Source organism: Loxodonta africana, chromosome 2, assembly GCF_030014295.1.
Source record: "Loxodonta africana isolate mLoxAfr1 chromosome 2, mLoxAfr1.hap2, whole genome shotgun sequence".
NCBI classification, from domain to species: domain Eukaryota; kingdom Metazoa; phylum Chordata; class Mammalia; order Proboscidea; family Elephantidae; genus Loxodonta; species Loxodonta africana.
Genome location: NC_087343.1, coordinates 164,666,628 through 164,690,578, shown reverse-complemented (window position 1 = coordinate 164,690,578; position 23,951 = coordinate 164,666,628). Strand labels below are relative to the sequence as shown.

Sequence of the window (23,951 nt, the reverse complement as noted above, 5' to 3'; positions counted from 1 at the left end):
GTTTTTCTGATCTTCCACCTCGGCCTCTTGCTTACTGGCTGTTAACAAGTCATGTGGAGTAAAACCTGGGGTTTTCACTCAGCAACGAGCCCACTGTTGCAGCCACTGGGTTGGTCTATCTTTCAATGACCTGCTATTTTACCAAGCTCGATATACTTCTCCAGTGACTGATTCCTCCTGACAACGTGTCCTAAGTATGTCAGATGTAGTCTCACCATTCTTGCTTCTTAGGAGCATTCTGGTTGTACTTCCTCCAAAACAGATTTATTCATTCTTTTGGCAGTCCACGTTATATTCAATATTCTTCGCCAGCATCACAATTCAAAGACATCGATTCTTCTTCAGTCTTCCTCATTCATTGTCCAGCTTTCGCACACATATGAAGCGATGGAAAACACTATGGCTTGGGTCAGGTGCGCCTCAGGCCTCAAGGTGACATTTTTGCTTTTTAACACTTTAAAGAGACATCTCTTGCAGCTGATTTGCCCAATGCAATGGGTCTTTTGATTCCTTGACTGCTGCTTCCATGGGTGTTGATTGTGGATCCAAGTAAAATGAAATCCTTGACAATCTCAATCTTTTCTCTGTTTATCATGATGGTGCTTATTTCTATAGGGTGCCTTAATAAGGCTTCTCTTTCCAAATCCAGTATCCAGTATTGGTAACTCATGGTTTGTAACACTGCCCACAGCCTGTACCAACAAGACCCTACTAACAGCTTTAGGGAGAATAAAAAGGAAAGATGTATAGGGATTTGACAATAGGGCATGGCTAGCAGAGTGTGGAAGGAAAGGCAAATCATTTCATGTCTCTAAACCTTAGTTTCTGTATCTCTAACATGAGAACTATTAGCTGGGCTCTACTCAGGGATGCTGAAAGAACACGGGGTAAATATAGACATAAGCACATTAGCTTACCCTGGAGGTTTTTTGGAAGAAGGGAGTAAACTGGAAGTGCTGGTTCCCTCAGCTGGTGGTGGTATGTCTGATCCAGGGCTGTCATTCTCAGTTGTCCCCAGGCTGACCTCAGGCTGCACACTACTCTTGACGACCGGCGTCTTAGTGACTGCTGTGCCACGATTCCCAGGAACTTCCTTGACCAAAACATGGGCATCTGAGATGATCACTTCCTCCCATTCATTCTCCTCACCCGATTCTCTTAGAGGAGCTATACTTAGGAGCTGGCTTACGGCTTCTGAGTTCTCCAGTGTCAGCTTGGAGGCATTCTCCTTAGGGGAATTCGGCTCAGAAATGATAGGCTGCTGATTTCTTTTAATCACAGAGCCTTTGGAAGAAACACCAGAAGTCAACTCCACTTTGACTTTGGCTGGCTTCTCCTAGAAAAAATAAGAATATCTATATGCATATTGCATTTTATAGTTGGCAACACGTTCACAAATATGTGCTCATTTGATGCTCACAACAATGTACCGGCAACAGATAAGGAAATTGAGGCCTGGAGAGAGGAAGAGCTGAACTTAAGGTCCCAAGGGCTAAAACTGGCTTGAGTCTAAGTCTTCTGACTCCAGGTGCCTTTCACTAATAGTAAAGAACACCTGGGTTAGGACAAAGCTCTTTATCACCCTAACAAATTTCTTACTGATATGCCTCATTAGGTTTCATCAAATGAATGTTGGCATTTTTTAGTTTGACCTTTAATTGCTCAAAGCCTATTTCTCTATATCAAGAAAGAAGTCGACATATTGCCATATGGGCTTATAAGTCCTAAGTTGTTTACCTTGGCATTCCCTTTAGAAGACTCATTTAGCCCCAATCTCAAGTGAATAGACTCAAAGCTTCCAAACTCCTTGGAGAAAACCCTACCTTGTGTCCCAAATTCCTTCAGGTAAGTCTTAAAACATATGTGACAATAGGTATGCCACAACCTTCTCAGTGGGTCGAATTAACTCATCAATATTAATTATAAACTAGAAACATTCAAACTCACTATAAATAGCAACTGCTATCTCAGATAAACCTACTTTCAAAAATTCCTTGGTACTTTAGCTTTCATCTAATCAGCTATGGAAATAATACATAGATAGATGCACTTAAATAAAAAAAAAAATCTTTTTTTAAAGCAGTGGTGGTCCCTGGAATAGGTCTAAACCCAAAAACCCAGTGCCATCAAGTCGATTCCGACTCAAAGCGACACTACAGGACAGAGTCAGAAAGGTTTTTTCTTCCATGTGTATAGTGAAAGACACCATACAATGAGATAAAAAAAAAAAAAATTTTTTTTTTTTAATAAAAGCTGGGTTCCATCCAGGCTCAGCTCTACTCCTAGTTCTGTGATCATCTTCCCATTATGAATAAGAGAGGGATGGGTTCCCATTGTCAGGAGCACTGGCATATTTTGGGTGGCTGAATTTTTCACTGTGTAGGACTTCCCTGTACAGCAGTGAAAGTTTAGCATCTGTGGCCAATGCTACTAAATATCAATAGTACCTCCCAGTTACTGACTAACAAAAACTCCTCTATTTCCAAAGCCTCCCCCTGCCCGCTCTCCAGCAGCCTACTGCTCCTGGTTAGGAACCAATGACAGATGACCTTTAAGAGATCTCCAGTAAAGCATCCTCAGATTCTGATATACAACAGCTCATGAAGACATGAGTAAATATGGAGAAAAATTCCAAGTAAATCACACAGAGCTTATTTATTGCAGGAGAGAGAAAAGTCAGCAAAAAAACAGGAGATGAACTAAACTAACCCCCGAAACGACATCTTCGAGCAGAACACTGCCTTCTAAGCAGGCTATTTTAGATAAAAGCTGTTTGCAGGAAGATTGGGTAATTTAAGCAACCAGAACAGAAAACGCTACGGGGTGACCTCACATTTCCTTAACTCAGCCTACCATTTTTAGATGTTACTTCCGTTCAAGATGGAAGGCAAATACTACCAGGCTCTGCCTGCTCAGAGACCTCAATTACCACCATCAGAGACCCCATAAGAATGAAGCTTTGAGCTAAAGAGCCTTATACGCCACCTTTTGTTCCATCCAACTCATTGGGAATTGTGCCACACGTTTCTTGGGTTAATTTTAGCCAGTATGAATGCTAGAACAATGCAAAAAAAGGTGAGTCACTTCCTGAATGGCATGAACACATCAGCAGCTTTTAGAAACTATTTATACTTGCTGCTTCAAAAATCAGAATTCAAGAAATCTTAGACTCTTTAAACAGCACAGCAATGCCTGAGAAGTGTAGTTTAATAGAAAAGGCATCGGTGCAGTGTGAACTCAGCAAGTCACTTCTCTTAAATCTATTTTCCCCCAGCTGGAAACTTCAAGAGTTGAACTAGATGATCTACAACGTCATATATCTCTCTAAAATTCTAGGTGCACTGATGCTAAAATATTACCTTGTTTTCCTCACTTATTCATTGTGTTTTTATGAGATTTAGAAATCACATTATCTACTCTTTACATAATAATTCTTGCAACAGGGAAAGCAAAAATCTGAATAAGTCAAGATGGAGAGCAAGTACCTAAGGGAAAAAAAAAGTTTTCATGCCGTAAGCTGGATCTCAGGAAGAGAACCATGGCTCAAAAGTTACTTCAATCAAAGCGGGGCAAAAGACATTAGATGAAAAAGAAAATAAAGCCAAAGTAAAAACAACCTGAAGGGAAGACAAGCTCACCGTGATATTTAGCCACTTATTAGCACAAGAAATAAGGTCATTTGACAGGCCTGCTGTATACTAGGAAGAGGGCGCCTAGGTGGATCCCAATTACTACCCAATTCAATCTCCCTACTGCAGCCTGGAGTACATTTTTTTTGAGAATTACAGTGGGAATAAACCAAATGGGTTCACAAAGGTACACCAGGCACCAGAGAAGGTGGGCACAAGAAACCTGAAAAAACTCGCCTAAGAGACATTGGCACTAGGTCCTTCCGGACTCATGAAATGATAACACTAACAGCAACAGTAGAGTTAATAATTATACCGCTTCCAATAATAATGATAGCAGCATTTACTGAGGATTTAATATTTACCAAGAACTGTGACATTCACTTTATGTAGATAATCTCATTTGACCCCTCCAACAATCCTAATGACATAGGTACTAACATTACCTTCCACTTATAGATGAGAGGAAACCTAAACCAAGGAATGGCCATGGAGGATGACTTGCTCAAGGTTACATACCTAAAGACTTGGGAAGCAGGGATTTGAACTGAGGAACTGATTCCAGAATCACACTTTTTTTTTTTTTAAACCTTTTTTTAGCTTTTGCGTCTTGTACCTTTGAGCTGTTCCTGACTCATGGCAACCCTATGTATTACAGAGTAGAAATGCTCCATAGCGTTTTCTTTTATAGAAGCAGATTGCCAGGTCTTTTCTTCCATGGTGCCACTGGACGGGTTCAAACCACTAACCTTCAGATCAGTAGTTGCGCACAAACCTTTTGCATACCAGAGACCCTCAGAAACATTTTCTTAATTATTAGTCAATTCTGTTACTCTTGAACTTCAACACTATCCAGAAGGCAAAAGTCACCACCCTAGTACTTCTCAAAGAGATATTTTGTGGAAACCGCCCCAGAGAAATTTAGTAAGTATGCTGCTATGCAAATTTTCTCTACACAAAAAGTTTAGACAATGCTGACAAGACAAATTCATTTCTCACCTAAGCTATTTTCACAAAAACAATGCCTTCTCCTTCCTTTTCTACCTATCCAAAGTCTATTAATCCTTCAAGACCCAACTCCTCTATAAAACCTTTGTTGACCATTCCAGTCCTTATAAACGCCTCTCCTCTATGAACTAACTTCAGAATTTACTGCCTGTTCTACTCATTTTGACCCTAAGTAATTCACAGTCTCATATAAAAAAGTTAGCAAAAATATGTATTTTATCCAGTCAGTGCCAAGCACACAATAGATGACAAAGACCTGCGTTGACCTGAACTTCAGAGACATGGTTGTGATGCTCCTTTATTTAATGTGTATCTCCAATGGACAAGGGCTGTGGAGGATGCAAAGGTAATGAAGGCGCTCACAATGTGACATACACAGACACCAGTGCTAGATGGTGATGACTGCTAAATAAAGGCACGGGTGTTACAGTCACATATATAGCGAAAGCCATTCATTCTGCCCTGAGGGAACCTAGGGATGTATCATGGAAGAAGCGGTGTTAACAATGAGCCATGAACCATGGTTATGCATTCACATCAGACATAAAAGGGAACAATCATCTAGCTTGGCTATAGGAGATACACAGACAAAATCTTTCCAAATCTGCAAAGTTAGATTATGGAAGGCCTTAAATATCAGGTCAAGGACTTCCACTAAGGATTAAGAAGATGTGAGCTATGCATCTGAATGATAACTTTAATAATAACAGGAAATGCATAAATTAAAATGGTGTTGTCATTCACAGGAAATTATGAATTAGAATGTTTCTGAAGAATCCTGAATGGCATGATTCGTTAAATGAAAAACAAACAAAAAGAAGCAAGATACAGAACTTGTATATTAAAAGAGAAAAGAATGGAAGAAAGTTATAAGTCCTTGACTTATATCCAAGATTCAACAAATTGCACTTATGACCATCCTTTATTCTTTTTCACATATTACCATCAGTAACATGTACCACCTACAACACTGCAGTGTCTAATTTCCTGATGTATCATTCTCAGATGTTCAATTTTATGATTCACTGTTCAAAACACTGCCACATAGTAGGCTATGGCCTGGTCTACAGTGCAGCTGGTGTCGGTGTCTGGAGTCGTAATGGATAGAAAATTGAGCAACATTCAACTCTAACAACACACAACAACTGAACTGCATGCGTGCCTGACAGCTGTTAAGACTCCAACTTCACTGTTATGAAACTGACACCAACTTCACTGTAGACTAGGCCTACGGCATGATCTTACTCAGCATTTTGTACCACAAAAAGCATCAGTTGTTAATTAGAAGCTGAGTTGTTCAAGTTTCTCTAACTGTAACACCTGCAGTGCTCATACCCCCAACAATACAGGTAGCAAAAGGAGCCATGCCACTGAATGTTCTAATCCAAAAAAGAAGGCAAGGAAGGTTCTAGACGTGGAATATAACGATGAAGATCATTAAGACCTATGATAATGGAAAGAAAGTCAGCAAAACAGCATGTGAGGAAGGGCCATCTCATTCAACCATTTCGAAAATTATTAAAGATAGGAACAGGATTTTGGAGGCAGTTAAAGGAGGAGTGACATAAATTCAACAACTTTAACAAAGAGGAGGCAAGGCCAATCCACGAGGTAGAGAAGCCGCTGATGATTTGGACAGAAGACCAAATTCAGAGTATTCCTATGAGTCATGATTCAAACAATAGCAGGTAGCCTTTTTGAGAACCTAAAGGAACAGAAAGGAGAAAACTACCATGTGTACTTTAACGCCAGCAAGGGGTGGATTCATCACTTCAAATGCAGATTTGGCTTACTTAACATGCGTATAACTTGGTGAAGTAGTAAGCTCCTATGTTGAAGCTACTGAAAACTTCTTCAGTGAGCTGGACAAGATGGAAGAGGAAGGAGAGAAGTTGTCAGTAAACTGTACAGTGAACGCATTAGCTGGAGTTTTTTCTAAACTAAACCAGGAGCTTATGGACCCAAATGCTGCTTTGCTGAATTCGACAGGTGAATTTGGGATGCAGCGATATGTTACTGTGAAATATATGAAGAAGAAAAGGGCCATACAAACAACTCTCACTAATTTTCTGACTAGAAACATCATTCCCATTCCCAGGATAATCCAGATGCTCCAGAACCTTCCATAGATGGAGTTACTACCACAGATGACAAAATTCCAAAGTCATCCAACTCTTCTTCATCACTAAATTTTTATGAGCTATGTATTTATGTATACATGAAAATATACCTGTAAGTTTACATGTAATGCTTCCAAGCCCAAAGGACATAAAGATCAGATTTAAAAAGATACTGAAAATAAGAGGCAACAATAATGGGAAAAAAAAAATGAGGTATTAGATTCACATCAGAACTGACTTATGACAAAGTCATCAGAATGGAACTCAGTTATAAGCTGGGGGCTACCTGTACACCAAAATGTTAACTAATAATGAACAGTTTTTCTTTGAAGGTCTAAGATTACAGATGACATTTTTTCTATTTTTCTTTTTTTTTTGAAACAAATCATCTACAATAAAAAGGGCTTATTTACATAGTCGGGAAGTAAAAGTAAATATTAATATTTTTTAAGTCATCTGTTCTTAAGAGCAAAAGGAAGCGTACTTTGTGGGGCTTCCAAGTTAGCAATGACCAACGGACCTTACCTTTGGGATCCACTTCCCTCCTAGGAAGTTACCACATGTAGGGCACTTAGGTGGTTTGTGCCTGGTGACATATGTAAAGGAGCAACCTGGGCTGGTGCAAGTCCCATGGCCCCGGCGGGTATATGTAGTTGTCTGTAACGGAAAGAGGAGGTCACAATCAACACTACAGTCCAACCACTCCTAGACTCTGATGATCATTATAACCACAATAATGCCAGGAGGACACCAGCTTGTAAAGGATAGCCAATTCATGGTATAAAAAGCCAGAGTTGGAAAGATCCTAAGATACAACTAGTTCACTATTTAGAAATGGAGCAACTGAATTCAGAGTGAGGTACCACATAGTGCTAAATACTTTGCCAATGTATCATTTAATAATCTCAGCAATGTTATGATATAGGTGTTATTACTACTGAGGTTCAGAGAGGTTAAATGCTTTGCCTCAAATCAAATGGTGACTCAAGAGCAGAACCAGACCTAAAACCCTGATCTCTCTGATTCTTGGCCCAAGATTCCCTCTATACACCCAGCTGTACCCTCTGGCTCTGAACGTTTCCAAGAATTTGTTTCATCTTCATCCTTGTTAGTCAGACATCAGAGAACCTAGGACCTAGGTTTCCAAGATGTAAAAATAGACCCATAGTCACTGTAAAAATGAGTCAGAAATCTGAAAGTAGAAACCAAGTACTCTGACACTCAAGAGAATTATTTGCATAAAAACAATATATTCCACCATCAGCTCTCACCATCTCCACTGATACCCTTTTGAGCAGAATGTACTACAATGGGTTATTACAATTCAACTATAGATAGAAATTACTCATTCACTAGCCATGCTCCATTTCTAGATTAATGCTGGGAAAAAAATATTTCCCTGTCAAATTTGTGCTATCACTTGTGAATGTTTACTCAGCTATTAATCCCAGCTTCCCTAGCTTGGCCAAACCCACAAACCCCTCTCTTGGGGAAACACCAAGCTGCCACTAGGCAACCTCAGCCTGGAACCATAGAGAAAAGGTGATTATGGTAGCAGTACCAAGTCACAAATGAGTGTGAAGTGGTGTGGCACCATGGGAAGACACCAAGCTTTGGGTTCCAGCTTTGCCACTGACACACGGAATGATCTGAGGGTAAGTCACCTTAGCTGTTGCTCTTGGGTGCTGGGTTTCCTCCTCTGTAAAACGGACACATCACCTGCCGGTGCTATTTCATGGGTGTGTCTTGGGGGCAAATAAGGTAAGAAATGAGGAAATGTATCCCTGAGTAAATTCTACAGGTTTGTGAGGGAATATTACTATTGGGATATAATTACATCTTTATCATTTCTCAGATTGTGGTCCAATACAGACTCTTCACCTTGAACACCCTCAGAAAGTAGCGTAAAAATTTAAGTTAGGCTAATTAAATTATGATGAACTTGGAAATACTCCTGAACAATAGCTGAAAAAAAAATGGCTTTAGAAAAATACACTAGGTGTTTAAGGTTGATGTTTTAGTCCTAAATATTATTCACGTAACACTTTTGTAGAGGAGCTTGTCTGCCACTCACTAGAGCATGGGAAAGAGCAGTAATTATCAGGACAACAAGGGTTCAAGAGAAATAAGCTGTTTCTCCATGGATCAGATTATAGCAGGTGTTCCTAGTCATGACACTACAGCTTTCTCATCTAAGGATATATTACTTATCCATAGAAGAGGCTTTAGAAGATCAGACTGTGATAAATTAAAGATGAACACTATTAACCCTAAAGAAACAACCGAAGTTAATAGCTAATAAGCCAATAAAGAGGGTAAAATGGAATCATAAAAAATACTCAAAATTCAAAAGAGAACAGAATAAACAGATGAGACACATAGAAAACAAACACTAAGATGACAGATCTAAACCTAACCACGTCAATAATCACATTAAATATATACCATCTACCCCAATTAAAAGGTAGCGATTGTCAGATGGGCCTTGCTTTTATATCTAAACTACACGCTGCCTTCAAAAAAAGCACATTAAATACAAAAATATAAATAGGTCAAAAGTAAAGGATGAAAAAGATAAACACTGCTAGTGACAATAACCAAAAGAAAGCTAAATTATATTAATATCAGACAAAATAAATTTCATAGCAAAGAATATTTACAAAGATACGGAAGGTCTTTTCATTACAATTAAGGGGTCAATTCATCGAGAGGACAAAATAATCTGAAATGTTTATACACTTAACGCAGCTTCAAAATATATGACACAAAAACTAATAGAACTGCAAGAAGAAATAGAGAAATTTACAATTATAGCTGGAGACTTCAATATCATCTCTCAATAAATGATAGAACAAGTAGAAAGAAAATCAGTAACAACATAAAGGAGTTGAACAACACTATAAACTTGACCTAACTGTCATTTATGGAACACTCCACCCAACAGCAGAATACACACTCTTTCAAGTACACATGGAGTATTTATCAAGACAGACCATATCCTGGACCATAAAAGAAGTCTCAATAAATGTAAAAGATTTAGGTGTTACGAACCAACAAAGTTCTGACCACAATGGAATTAAATCAGAAATCAATAAGAGAAAGGTATCTGGAAAATCTCCAAGTATTTGGAAAGTAAATAATACACTTCTAAATAACTTGAGGGTCAAGAAAGAAATCAAGAGGGAAATTACAAAGTATTTTGAATGAAAACAACATATAAGCATTTGTGGGCAAAGCCATTAAAGCAATGGTTAGGGGGAAATGTATGGCACTAAGCACTTCTGTTAGAGAAGAAAGGCCGCAAATCAATGATGTCAGCTTCTACCTTAAGAAACTAGGAAGAGAAAATTAAATGCAAAATAAGCAGAAGGGAAATAATAAATATCAAGGCATAAATCAATCAAACAGAAAAACCCTGTAGAGAAAATCAATGGAACAAAAGGCTGGTTCTTTGAGAAGATCAATAAACCTGATAACTTTCTAGCCAGGATTATGAGGAAGGAAAGAAAGAAGGCCCAACTTACCAATATCAGGAACAACAGAAGTGAAATCACTACAGGCTGTACAGATACTAAAATGATAATAAGGCAATATTATGAAGAACATAACTCAATAAATTCGTCAACTTAGACGAAATGGACAAATTTTTTGAAAGACAAACAGCAAAGCTCACTCAAAAACAGATTATTGGAATAGTTCTTTATCTATTAAGGAAATTGAATCTGCAGTTAAAAATCTTCCTACAAAGAAAATTCCAGGCCCAGATGACTTCAACGTGTAAGGAAAAAATAATGCCAACTCTACACAAACTATTCCAGAAAATGAAGAGGAGGAAATACTTCCCAATGCATTCTATAAGACACGCATTACTGCAACACTAAAGGCAGGTAAAAACAGTACAAGAAAATAAAATTAGAGACCAATAACCCTCAGGAACGTAGATGCGAAAATTCTGAACAAAATTTTAGCAAATCAAATTCAACAAGAGAGACCAAGTGGGGTTTATCCCAAAATACAAGGTTGGTTTAACATTTTAAAAACAATTTAACATCTGAAAAACAATCAATAATATTCACCATATTAACAAGCTAAAAAAGAAAAGCCCTATGATCATCTCAAGAGACAGAGAAAAAATATTTAACAAAATCCAACATCCATTCTTGATAAAAGCTCCAAGCACACAAGGAAAACAGAACTTCCTAAATCTGTAAAGGTCATCTATGGAAAACTACATGTAACATCATACTTAATGGTAAAAGATTAAATGCTTTCCTCCTAAGATAACGAACAGGACAAAGATGTCTGCTCTCACCACTTCTATTCAACAAAGGCAAGAAAAAGAAATAAAAGGAATCCAAATTGGAAAGTGAGAACTAAAACTGTCTTTATTTGCAAATAACATGATCATCTATGCAGAAAAATCCAATAGAATCTACAAAAGGTCTACCAGATTAGAGAAGAGCTGACACCAATTCCAAACTATTCCAGTTCATAAAAAAAAGAAAGAATATCACCTAATTAATTCTATGAAGCCAGTATAACCCTGATACCAAAGCCAGGCAAAGCTACTACCAAAAAAAAAAAAAAAAAATACAGATCAATTATCTCTCATGAATAAAGACGCAAAAATTCTCAGCAAAATTCTAGCCAACAGAAAGGGTCACATAAACCAGAGACTCCATTAGCCTGAAACCAGAAGAACTAGATGGTGCCCAGCTATAACCAACGACTGCCCTGACAGGGAACACAAAACAGATTCCCTGATGGAGGAGAACAGTGGGATGCAAATCATAAATTCTCATAAAAAGACCAGACTTAATGGTCTGACTGAGACTAGACAGACCCCAGAGGTCATGGTCCCCGGACTGTCTGTTAGCCCAAGACTGGAACCATTCCCGAAGCCAACTCTTCCAACAGGGATTGGGCTGGACTGTAGGACAGAAAATGATACTGGTGAAGAGCGAGTTTCTTGGCTCAAGTAGACACATGAGACTATGCGGGCAGCTCCTGTCTGAAGGGGAGATGAGAAGCTGAGGGGGACAGAATCCAGCCAAATGGACACAGGGAACAGCAGTTTGGAGAAGAGAAGTGTGCTGTCTCACTAGGGGGAGAGCAGCTAGGAGTACACAGCAAGGTGTGTATAAGTTTTCGTACGAGAGACTGACTTGATTTGTAAACTTTCGCTTAAAGCACATTAAAAAAAAAAAAAAAAAATATATATATATATATATATATATAGCCAACAGAATACAACACCCTGTCAAAAAAATAAATCATGATCAGCTGGGATTCATACCAGGGATGCAAGGGTGGTTCAGCATTAGAAAATCAACGTAATTCACCACACAAATAAAAAGAATCACATGATCATCTAAATTGATGTAGAAAAGATATCTAATGACGGCAAACACCCTTTCCTGATAAAAACTCTCATCAAAATAGACATAGAGGGGATATTCCTGAACATAATTAAAGGCTCATATGCAAAACCAACAACCAACATTATTCTCAATGGAGAGAGACTGAAAGTGTTCCCCTTGGGAGCAGGAACAAGACAAGGACGTCCATTAACACCCCTCTTATTTGGTATTATACTGGAAGTCCTAGCCAGAGCAATAAGGCAAGAAAGGGAAATAATGGGTATCCAGATTTGCAAGAAGAAGTAAAACTATCCCTAGTCACAGATGACATGTTCCTATACACAGAAAATCCCAGAGGTTTCACAAGAAAGTTACTGGGACTAATAGAAGAGTTCAGCAGAGTGGCAAGGTACAAGATGAACACACAAAAATCAGCTGGGTTCCCCTACACTAATAAGAACTCCGAAAAGGAAATCAAGAAAGTAACACCTTTACAACAGCCCCCAAAAGGATAAAACAACAACGAAAAATTCTACCCAGGGATGTAAAGGACCCTATACAATGAAAACTACAAAACGCTACTGCAAGAAACCAAAAGAGACCAACATAAATGGAAAAACATTCCATGCTCAAGGATTGGAAGACTTAACCCTGTGAAAACGTCAATACTACCCAAAAAAAAAAGTTAAAAAAAAATTTTTTTTTTTTTTTTTACCCAAAGCAACCTAAAAATATAATACAATCCTGACCTAAATCCTGACAACATTCTTTAACAAAATGAAAAAAATAATCTCCAACTTTATATGGAAGGAAAGAGGCTCAGGAAAGCTAAAGCAACACTAAAGAACAACAAAGTAGGCGGCCTCACACTTCACCATCTCAGAACTTACTCCGTGGCCATTGTAATCAGAACAGCCCGGCACCGGTACAATGACGGACACACAACCAATGGAACAGAGCTGAGAAACCAGAAGTAAATCCACCCGTCTTTGGACAGCTGGTCTTTGACAAAGGGCCCAAGTCATATTCAATGAGGAAGAAAACAGTCCCTTTACCGAACGGTGCTGGCAGTGACGCGAATAGACACATGCACACCCGTGATCACTGTAGCATTACTCACAACAGAAGAAGATGGGAACAAGTGCCCATCAACGGGTGAATGGATAAACAAACTGTGGTGCATACATACAATGGGATACTGAGCAACGATGAAGAATCATGAGGAGTCCAAGAAACATCTTAAAATACGGATGAATCTGGAGGACATCATGCTGAGTGAAGTCAAACACAAAAGGACAAATACTGCAGGATAAAACTGCAGGATACCACTTTGTAAAAGTGAAGAATGGGTATACCCACAGAAAGCAACGTTCTTCGGTGGTTACCAGAGATGGAAGGAGAAGAAGTAATTATGGTGATGGGAAAGGCTACACACAATATGGGGGAGGTCACCACAACCTGACCAAGGTAAATGAAGACACTGAGTGGTACACAAGAATAAAGGACAACTATTTTTTTTTTATGGTAAATGCTATAATATATACTACCTTGCACCAACAGTAATAATAAACAAAATATATGTACGTCGTTACATAGGTAGATATGTATGGAAATGGATATGGGAAGGTGTATGAGTACACACATGTACTTAAATAGGCGTATTTGTGCGCATGTTTGTATGTACTACACATACATTCATATATCCAATAAAGCATTTGAGGGGGGGTCACAGTTAAGGAAACTTCCTAGACATATCTAAACACCTGTGGGACTGTTTTACTGGGTTTGAAGGCTCAGGACCATAGTCTCGTGGGATAACTAGGTTAACTGGCATAACTTAATTCATAATGTTCTACATTCTACTTTGGTGAGTAGTGTCTGGGGTCTTAAAAGCTTGCAAGCGGCCATCTAAGACAACTATTGGTCTCTTCCCATTTGCAGCAAAGGAGAGTGAAGAAAACCAAAGTCTCAAGGAAGTAATTAGTCCACAGGACAAATGGCCCACTCAAACCATGGCCTCTTCCAGCCCGCGACCAGAAGAATGAGATGGTGCCTGGCTACCACCACCCACTGTTCTGACTAGGGACACAATAGAAAGTCGCAGTTGGAATGGGAGAAAAACGCAGAACAAAACTCAAATTCATAAAAAAGACCAGACTTACTGAACTCAGAGGGACTGGAGAAAACCCCAAGATTATTGCCCTAAGATACCCTTTTAACCTGAAACTGAAGTCACTCCTTTCAGTCAAATAATAGATTAGGCTATAAAACAAATAGGAACACTCATGAGGAATGTGCTCCTTTAAATAATCAACTGTACGAAACCAAACAGTCCAGCATCTACCCAAAAGCAAAGATGAGAAGGTAAGGCAGGGCAAGGAAACTGGATGGCTGGAAACAGGGCAGGCGGGGTGGAAATGGTGAGAGTGCCGACATGTATGAATTGAACGGGGATCTAATTTGCTGTGTAAACTTTCACCTAAGACACAATAAAATATTAAAGAAAAAAAAAAAAAAAAGTCCACCAGAACTAATAAGTGAGTTCAGCAAAGCTGCAGGATACGGGATCAATATATCAAAAAAATCAATTGTATTTACTATATACTAGCAAAGAAAAGCTAAAATTTTTAAAAAATTAAGTATTTATTATACCATCAAAAAATATGAAATACTGATGGATAAATCTGTGCCCAGTTGCTGTAGTGTGTGATGGAAAAAACACCAACTAAGGATCGAGGCCAAGGCTTCACTGTTATGTAGTCTAGTGACCCTGAACAAGTTCTTTCTCATTCCAGGGCCTTTTTCCTGATCTGTACTGGGTACAATAACAGGATTGAATTAAATGTATGGCTTCTCAATTTTTCTAAATCACGTACTCCTCCAAAAATCTGGCAAAAGCCATAGTACCTACCCCAGAAAAATGCTCTCAAGGAGAAAAGTTTGTATATACATGTGAAACCTGTGAGAGCCAGAACTCAATGGGACTGCCTTGTTTTCCCAGGTCTTGCAAGTTTTCCGCCTTCGACAAAGTGCAGTTTTACCATTTTTCTATTTCCCCTTTTAGTGGAAAATATTTGACTTATCCTTCTCTGACAGGTTTCTGCCTTTCACAGGTTCTACCGTAATTTGAAGGGAGTTAATGGCTCCTGTGGCATCCCAATCACAGATCCCCGGTCAAGCACACCTGGACCAGATAATCCCTGAGACCTTTGCTGGTTTAGTGTCCTGAGGTTATAAGACTTTTAGAAAAAAACTTGGAAGAGAATTCTTACAGAGCCCTAATTGCCATCAGCTCCTCACACACTGACCAGTTTGATGGAGGTGGGGTTCTCCACAACTGAGTAGGCAGGCAGAGGCAGCATGATGAACTGTGTGGCTGGCGCCGAGGAGCTATTCTCACTGGAGTCCTGTATGTACACAGAGAGAAATAAGTTTCATTGAAATGAAGAACACCCAGGGCCACCCATAACACTGGAAGCTGGATCAAGTCCAATAATCACATATACAATGTGCTTATCTAGTGTGCTTATCAGAAGATAGAGAAATGACTCTATGATTATCTCAAAATAAAAAGTTTAAGACGGCAGAGAAAAAACCATCACCACAAGGGAGGGGTACTACCATTTTACTGATGAGAAAACTGAGGTTCTACAAGACTTGAGAACCAAGACCACATAAGCAGTTAAAGGAAGAACCCAATTCTTCTGACCCTGTCAGTTACTCTTAGCACCCTATCGATCTACCCTAACCAGGCCAGTGGCATGCTTCACTATGATCAACTAAGGCCAGAAATGATAAAAGAAGAGAAGGCAGGGCTACCTTCTCTAACCCCTTCAGGCCACAAGGGCTGCAATGCTGGTCCTTTCACCTCTTAGAGGATGCCATTCTATCCTGGGTAACAGAAGTGAAGTTACACACTAGGGCATGGTGGCAGCTCCCCCCGGGGGCACCTGGGAAACCAGGCTGCGGGATCACAGAAACTTTCTCAACTGGCCATGAGGCTTAGGCCACTGGAGACAAGACTGGCCTCTTCTTTCTATGATATAGTTCTATCAATCTGGCCTTGAAGAGAGCCTCCTGCTTCCCATACACTCTGCCCAGGAAGACCATTTGAAAATTCTCATATACAGTTCAAGGTGCAAATTTATTTGTTGAAATAGTTGTTAGGGAAAATAAATGCTGACTGATGCTAACAGCCTGAAAGATCTTGGCTCTGACTCATGGATTGCCCAAATACCATTTTCCTTCTCCTGCTAATGTACTTTATATGCCATCTCATGTGAAGAAAGTTCTGGCTAAACTGGACAAAGAAGAGCTGGTAAGAATGCCTGAGAAGCTGAAGGAGGGCTCTGGACTAGGACTAGGACAAAAAGGATCTAGAGGACTGCAGTCCCACTACAAGCGTTACACCAGCCCTCTGTCACCTCTGCTCCAGAATCACGACGTATGGTGGTGGCCACCTTTTTAGTAATTTCAGATAAAAACAAAGGACATCAGTGCCAAAGCCACTTACCCTCATGACTGTTACCACTGACACGCTCTCCCCAACCTGTGAGTGGGGCACGGCCAGGCTTCTGGTGTGGAGGTCTGGTGAGCCATCCACCAAAGCTTCTTCAATCACCAGGCTGGTCTGGTAAGGCTGGTGGCTCTCCCCTACCTCCAGGGAAGCCTCCTCCAGAAGCACATCCTGGCTGAGGATCTCTGAGGTGGCAATCTCCTGTACAGCACCTGGCTGGGCAAGGGCTCCCACCTCTTCAGCCAGGGCCTCCACAGCCAGGCACTGCTCTGCCATGCCCGCATGGCTGGGCACTGTTTCTGGGGCGGTGTTGGACACAAGAGGTGTTCCTTTAGAGGACATCTGGCTCTGGGCCACACACAGCTCCAGCTGAGGGCAGCTCCGGTCTTCCTGCAGGCTGCTCTTGGGGATGATGATGTAATCTGAGCGGGGGAGGATCTTGCGGAAGCCTGGGATGTCCGGAACCACAGCAGTCAGTGTAGAGAGCTTGGAGTTCTGAGAATGAGGAAGCCAGGAAGGAGGAAACAAGCAGAGAGACATGGACTAAGACCACATGGATATATATTTATGAGATCATTTTTTTTCTGCAGAAAGACTCTACTCTCTTGACCTAAGACTCAGACAGGGTCAGTCTCTGACAACGAGGTAAATCACACCATAGGCAATGTAGCTTACTTGCTCAATCATACAGGAAGCAGAAAACAAGGACTGGACTCTGGAGAGGGCAATGATTTTAGCATCTGAAACCCTGAGCTGGAACCCCAGGTGTGGCAGCCTTGAGCAATCCTTTCTTCTCTTTAGGCCTCAGCTGCCCCATCTATAAAACAAGAGGGCTGAATCTGGCTATTTATGAGTTCCTGCCCAGCTCTGATACTTTAGGATTCTGACGGAGCAAAAGACTGAAACATTAGACTGTACAATGCTCAATTAAAATCACAAAAAGCACAAAACACAAATCAACGGGCGGAGATGGAACCCAAGACAGAAAGCAAGGATCCTGGCATCAATGGTTTCTCCCAGGCTTATACGGAAGTCGATGAACCTATCGTGAAGGTTTTGTGAGAATGTGTGTATAAGAAAGAGGTTATCTGATAAGGACCTGAATATATTAGGGGGAAATATGAATATTAACAATGACCTAGGACCTCAACGAAGACCCTTAATAAGATGGACTGACACAGTGGCTGCAACAACGGGCTCAAGTATAACAACAATTAAGAGAATGGTGCAGGACCGGGCAGTGTTCTGTCCTGATGTACAAGGGGTTGCTATGAGTCAGAACTGACTCGACGGCACCTAACAACAAGAACTTAAGGTTTAGAAAATGCTTTCAAATCCATGATCTCATTTTACCTTAAAAAATGAAACTATTAATTAAGTTAGGTACTATTGAGTTGGAATCAACTTGATGGCAACGGGTATTTAACAAATGAGGAAATTGAAGCTGAAGCTCAGGGAGGTAAAATGACTTTCCCCCAAAACAAAAGTAGTAAGTGGCCAAGCTGGGACTGCAGGACAGGTCTTCTAAGTATCAAGGAGACCAGGTACTAGAAGCATAACCCTGCATGGCTAATTGGCCCAACAGAGGGAGTTCAGGCACGAGAAAAAAAAGGTATTTTTGTTTTGCCTTGTTTTTTAAACAGAAAATTACCTGACAAGGAATATAAAAGTTCAAAGTGAACAGTTAAGTGAGAATTGAAATTAAATGGTACAAAAAATAATTTGAGAAGCATCTTTAAAAGGAACGCTGCAGTCAGTTACAAAAGAATCATTAAATCAGAAGCAAGAGGTCGATAAGACTGCCTAGCGCACAAAAAAAGCACTCAGAAATGAAAACTTAGAAGCAGCGCTAAGATGGAACATGACAGCAGATAGACTGAATCATTTATGGAGCCTTTATGGGAGAGGAGATGGGGAAACGACATTCTTAAGTCACCCTTCGAAGCATACAGTTCAGCAGGACAAGGCTAAATGGTGGTTAACTCCATAGTACAGTATGGACTTAACAAATCCAAACACTGCAAAACCAGGATGGCCTGGAAGAACCCATGGGCCCTGCCACTTGGCAGGAGACCTGAAGGACCGCTGAGGAGAAAGCCTGCCACAGGGCTCTGACAGGCTCCCAAGACATGCAGGCAGGAGTGTCTCGCCTTCACACCAGGCAATCTGGGAGAGGCCAACCATAGCCCACAAAGCTTTGCCCAAGCTTGATACGTTGCACGTGCTCAATAAATGTTAACTTTTCTTATCACATGGTCACTGGGTATTTAATCTATTAAAGGTTGATACTCAAGGACCAAGCAAGTGTATGCCAAGAACTCAGCTAGGTGTTTTACATTAGGGTTATCTTAAATACTGAGTAGATACTATTATCCTCATTTTATAGATTAGAAAACCAAGTCTCAAAGGTTAAATGATTCTTCCAAAGTCACTCAGCTAGTTAGTATCAGAGTGCATCTACTCATGCTCTGGGTGGTAGTGGCAGAGACAGTGTTAGGCATAAATAAGCATATAGATAAGAAAGAATTTATTGTGGAAGATATACTGCTGACTATGTAACATGCAAAGCAAAGGGAGTATGTTTGCTTTTCCTACACTACCCCCTTCCTGCCACAGGAATTGTTTCCCGGTCTGTTTATAAACGAATCATCTAGAGGAGGGATAGGACAAGCCATCTCTAAGAATGCAGGTAACACAAAGTTCTTTCGGGAAGCAGAATGCCAAGCCAATAAGGACAAAATAATCTAAATGGTATGGCAGATGGGCGAACACAGCCTGTTCTGCCATAACATAGTTGTTGCATTCCTGAGAAACTTCTGCTCCACATTATCAAAAAACAAGTTAGAGACAACTGTTTCAATTGAAAAAATGGGTTGAGGTTAAACGGTTTCAGCCTGCAATAAAAAGTTATGTTTCCTACAGAAACTCCAGTTTAAACAAATAGCAGTCTTAATAGTTGTCAGTGCATTTTGTTATTGTGAACCAGAAATAACAAAGTGGCTGACTGACACAAACTTAAATGCTTCCTTGCTTGTTCTTTAACTCAAGGCTTAAAAAAGCCTTGGTCTCTTCAATCATCTTGGGCCCTAACCTTGCATTTTTGCTTCTAGCGTAGTTTACAAACCACCAATGTTAACAAAAGAATGGGATACTTCACAAAACAGCTGTATCATCTATGTCACCATCTAAACTGCAAACCTGTAATTCCGATTATGTTGTAACTGACAGCAGCCCATATAACACAAATCAATCATATTACACTTAACTTGTGCTACGAAAACTTACAGTGTAGGAGAAATGTCTATATAAGATATCAAATACCGGCTACCCACAAGGTTAAGGGGTTCCAGCTTACGCAAAAATCAGAAAAGGAACCTAAGACTCACTGCAAACAACTTTGAGAAATGTCAGCTCCATGTACTGCTGCAGCCAAGGAGGACCAGAGAGCGCAGGGCATCACTGACATGGAAACAGACAAAATCACACTCAAGAAAGACAAAACGACTCAACTCAAAATTTTCCTATGGAAAGAAAAGGAAACAGGAGAATAGGAGATTGGTTTGCCCAAGACATTCACCAGTAAATCAACAAGAACTGGTGGAGGAAAAAAAAAGTTACTTACAGGATCCAAACCTTCTTTCTCTAGTTTGGCTTTCTCCAAGTAGTAACTCCTTTCGGCCACACTGAGAAGCCTCCAGCTCTCGCTAATCTTCTTATTGATCTCAGACTGAGGGAGGTGCGGGAGCTCTTGCTGCACTTTCAGGTAGATGTCGTAATAGTAAAGGAGGTAAGCAGACCTGAGGAAGCAATGACTTCTTAGGGATTTCCCCCATTCAATCTGTAAGCACTACAGTGTTAGATTTTGGGTTGTGAAAAAGACCAAATCCATTGCTGTGGAGTCGATTCTGACTCTTAGTGACCCTATAGGCCAGAGAAGAACTGCCCCAAGAGGATTTCCAAAGAGCGGCTGGTAGATTCGAACTGCCGACCTTTTGGTTAGCAGCTGAGCCCTTAACCACTATATCACCAGGGCTCCAGGTTGTGAAGAGGGAGATACAAAACCCAGCTTCTCACTTCAAAGCATTTGTCTAACTAGGGACTCAAGTCAAACAAAAAAACATTTAAATAACACTCTCAGGAAGATGTATGGGAGGAGGGCAAAATGAACGGTAAAGACAGAGTGGCTGTTCTCTTTAGAAATCTGGAAGCAAAGGTTCGTTTGGTTTGCTTTTCCACAGACCACTCTTTCTGTGGGAATGACTGGTTCTTAAAACCCAATATAAACAAAATAAGACACATGTGTCCTGTCATTTCACTGTCAGGGCAAGGTTGCACAGGGGCTAATTCCCCAGTGTGGTTATCATTCATACCCTTCACTCCTCTCCACAGCCTCTAGTCATCTCTCCGGTCAACAGCATCCCCCCAAGAATGGGAGAGGAAAACAAGAAGAACCATCAAAGTGACCCAATGCTGGCAAACTTAGCAAGAAGTTCGGAGTGTTCGCAGACCAGCGGGGGATTAGAGCTATAATTTGGATATTTTCTATAGATATCATTGGTACTACTTGTGATTCCATAATTTTATTTATGTTGTATGTTAAATATTTAAATAAAAACAATAATACATAATGCAGTTCTCTAGTACGTACCTTCTACCATATATATGGTATGATCTTCTGTGACAGCCTAGAAACATGATCAAGATCTGGCCAGGAATGGCAAACACTGGCATCAATCTGGCCACCTTCCCCTCCCCATCCTTGCCCAACCCCACCAATCCTGAGACTCCAACAACTGACGTGACACTCACTCTCAATGAATCTGGATGCAGTGTTAAAAAGTCCTCCTCAGCAACTTCTGCTTATGAGCATTCCAGACTACCTCTTAGCCTTTTGGTTCGACATTTTTAAATGCCAGCAGTAACCAAAAAGTGTTAACTAACCTGGGTTTCTTGGCCTTTTCTCCATGTATTTTGTACTTTTTCTTCTTCTTGGGTGGCCCAGGGGAGGTATAACAGTAGGCTTCCTCAATTTCCTCCATCACGACAGTTACCTCAGTACCATCATATGATGCATCCATGGCTAGAGGAGAGGAAAGTCAAACACAAAGTGTCAGGAATTCACCCTAAAGGGGGCAGCAACCTCCTGATCAAACAATCTCTTACTTCTGCCAGGTCTTAAAAGGCTTAGCCATTTCCCAAAGGCAGAAGGTATTTCTTAGACATAGAGATTCCAGGGCTCCACCTCAGCCCTTCTGAACCAGAATCTCCAGAGGGCATGGAAATCTGCATGCTAGTAAAGTGCCCTAGGTGATTCATTTACCAGACAAATCTGGGACCGCTAGCTTAGACAGCCTTTTCACTTATATTCCCTCACTGGATACTCACAGCCATCTTTCAACTGAGAGATTTATTAGCCTCACATCACAAGGGCTCCATGAAAACAGGTAACAAGAATACTTCTCTAGGAGTCAGAAGTTCTGGCCCCTTCATATATTTCATTATCCTAAGCAAAATGCTTAAATGATTAATTCAGTTGCTCATTCCAGCATGTAGCATCTATGTGTAAGAGGTATCTTTATAGTCTGCCAACTTTAGAGATTTGGGGCAAGTCCATTAGCTGCTTTAGGTTCAGTTCTCTCACTTATAAAAAGAGAAGTCTCACCCACTTTACCACAGATTTACAGTGATAACATGCAAAGAACACAAAAGATGTAACTCTATTCGAGGACACTGAAGTATTATACAAATTTTAATCTGGATGAAATGCTTAATGACCACCCCAAGGCACCAGGTGCAAATAGGAACTGAAAGATACAGATTTTTGACTCAAAAATCCAACTGTCTGAGCCTTCTTTCATTACACTACATTATTACTTATCTCTACTGGCAACCCTCTAAACCAAGGATGTTCAATAAATTTTCTGTGATCATGGAAATATTCTATGCCTGTGCCTCCCAATATGGCAGCCACTAGCCATACATGGCTATTGAGCACTTGAAATACGGCTAGAGTGACTGAAGAGCTGAGTTGGTTTTATTTAACTGTAATTAATTTAAATTTGAACAGCCACATATGGCTAGTGGCTATGACATTAGACAGCACATGTCTAAAGAGTTACCTTACAGACCAACATTAGCTTTTTGGCACTAGCTAAAGAAAGGGAGGATCTACTAACAGCTTTTACGTCTAGGAAAAGGCCGGCACAAAAAAAACTGAACGACCAGTTCAAGAACAAGCAGCTTATTTGTGGCCAAATTCCAAGTTGAAGTTTTACCCATGAAATTTAATCCTTTGAGAGAGAAAGGTTTCCAGAACTCACTTTCACAGAAAGGGAAATACATAGTTGCTCCTAAAATCTGTCAGAAAAGAATTTAGGATTCTGGGAAGAAGGAGCTGTGGTAGTAAACAGAGGACTGATTTTTGTTGTACAAAGCTCACTCACATTTTATTCAGACCTCATTCCACAGATGATAAGGTATCTGATAAGGTATAATGAGGAAAAGAGCACAGAATGTAAAGTCAGGAGATCTGAATCCAAGTCTAAACTTTTTTTTAACCATGTGACCTTGGACCAGTCAAGCCTATTCCCTGTTCTCTAAGTTTCAGTTGTTCTTCCGTGAGATAAGCGAAACTCAATGGTTTCTAACTTTCTGGGAGGCAAGAATTCCTTTACGATATTGTGAAAGCTAAAAAATTCTCCTCCAGAAAAATGCGGACATACAACATTTTACCTATAATTTTAAAGATATACTCCAGGTTGTTATTGTCAACTGCTGCTGAGTCAATCACAACTCATGGTGACCCCATGTGTTGCAGAGTAGAGCTGCTCCAAAGGTTTTTTAAGACTGTGACCTTTCAGAACCAGATCACCACTCCCGTCTTTGAAGGTGTCTTTGAGTGGGTACAACCGCCAACTTGCCAACTAGTAGTCGAGCACTTAAGAACACATTATTCCTAAGCTTTCTTCTAGTTCTGTGTGATCTCTAAGTGATTCCTTTTCCCACTGGTGGTGGTGGGGGGGTTGCAATCTTAACTGTCATAGCACAACCCAGAAGAGAACACAGCCCTCAATAAAACCTGGCTGAGTAAGCAACAGGCCAGCTAAGAGTAAGGGAAAACCAAAACCAGACCAAACCCTCTGCCGTCCAGTCGATTCTGACTCACAGTGACCTTACAGGGCAGAGTAGAACTGCCCCATAGAGTTTCGAAGGAGCGCCTGGCGGACTCGAACTGCTGACCTTTTGGTTAGCAGCCATAGCACGTAACCACTACGCCACTAGGATTTCCAGAGTAAGGGAAAGTGGAGTTGAAATCAAA

At 40.4% G+C, this 23,951-nt stretch overlaps 1 protein-coding gene across 4 annotated transcripts in view; it reads right to left on the bottom strand.

The window, feature by feature from the left end:
* Positions 1–23,951, bottom strand: part of HMGXB3 (HMG-box containing 3) — a 54,155-nt gene that overhangs the window by 29,107 nt on the left and 1,097 nt on the right. For 2 of the 4 annotated variants that reach the window (XM_010591828.3, XM_064278111.1), the window contains exons 2-7: positions 21,575–21,713; positions 20,256–20,430; positions 16,631–17,128; positions 15,426–15,524; positions 7,283–7,414; positions 918–1,336 (exon numbers count right to left, since the gene is read on the bottom strand). In XM_010591828.3, the coding sequence (XP_010590130.2) occupies positions 918–1,336; positions 7,283–7,414; positions 15,426–15,524; positions 16,631–17,128; positions 20,256–20,430; positions 21,575–21,711 (1,460 nt within the window). In that variant the 5' untranslated portion in view covers positions 21,712–21,713. The remainder of the gene's footprint in view (positions 1–917; positions 1,337–7,282; positions 7,415–15,425; positions 15,525–16,630; positions 17,129–20,255; positions 20,431–21,574; positions 21,714–23,951) is intronic. The other 2 variants (XM_064278112.1, XM_064278114.1) reach the window with 2 other exon arrangements.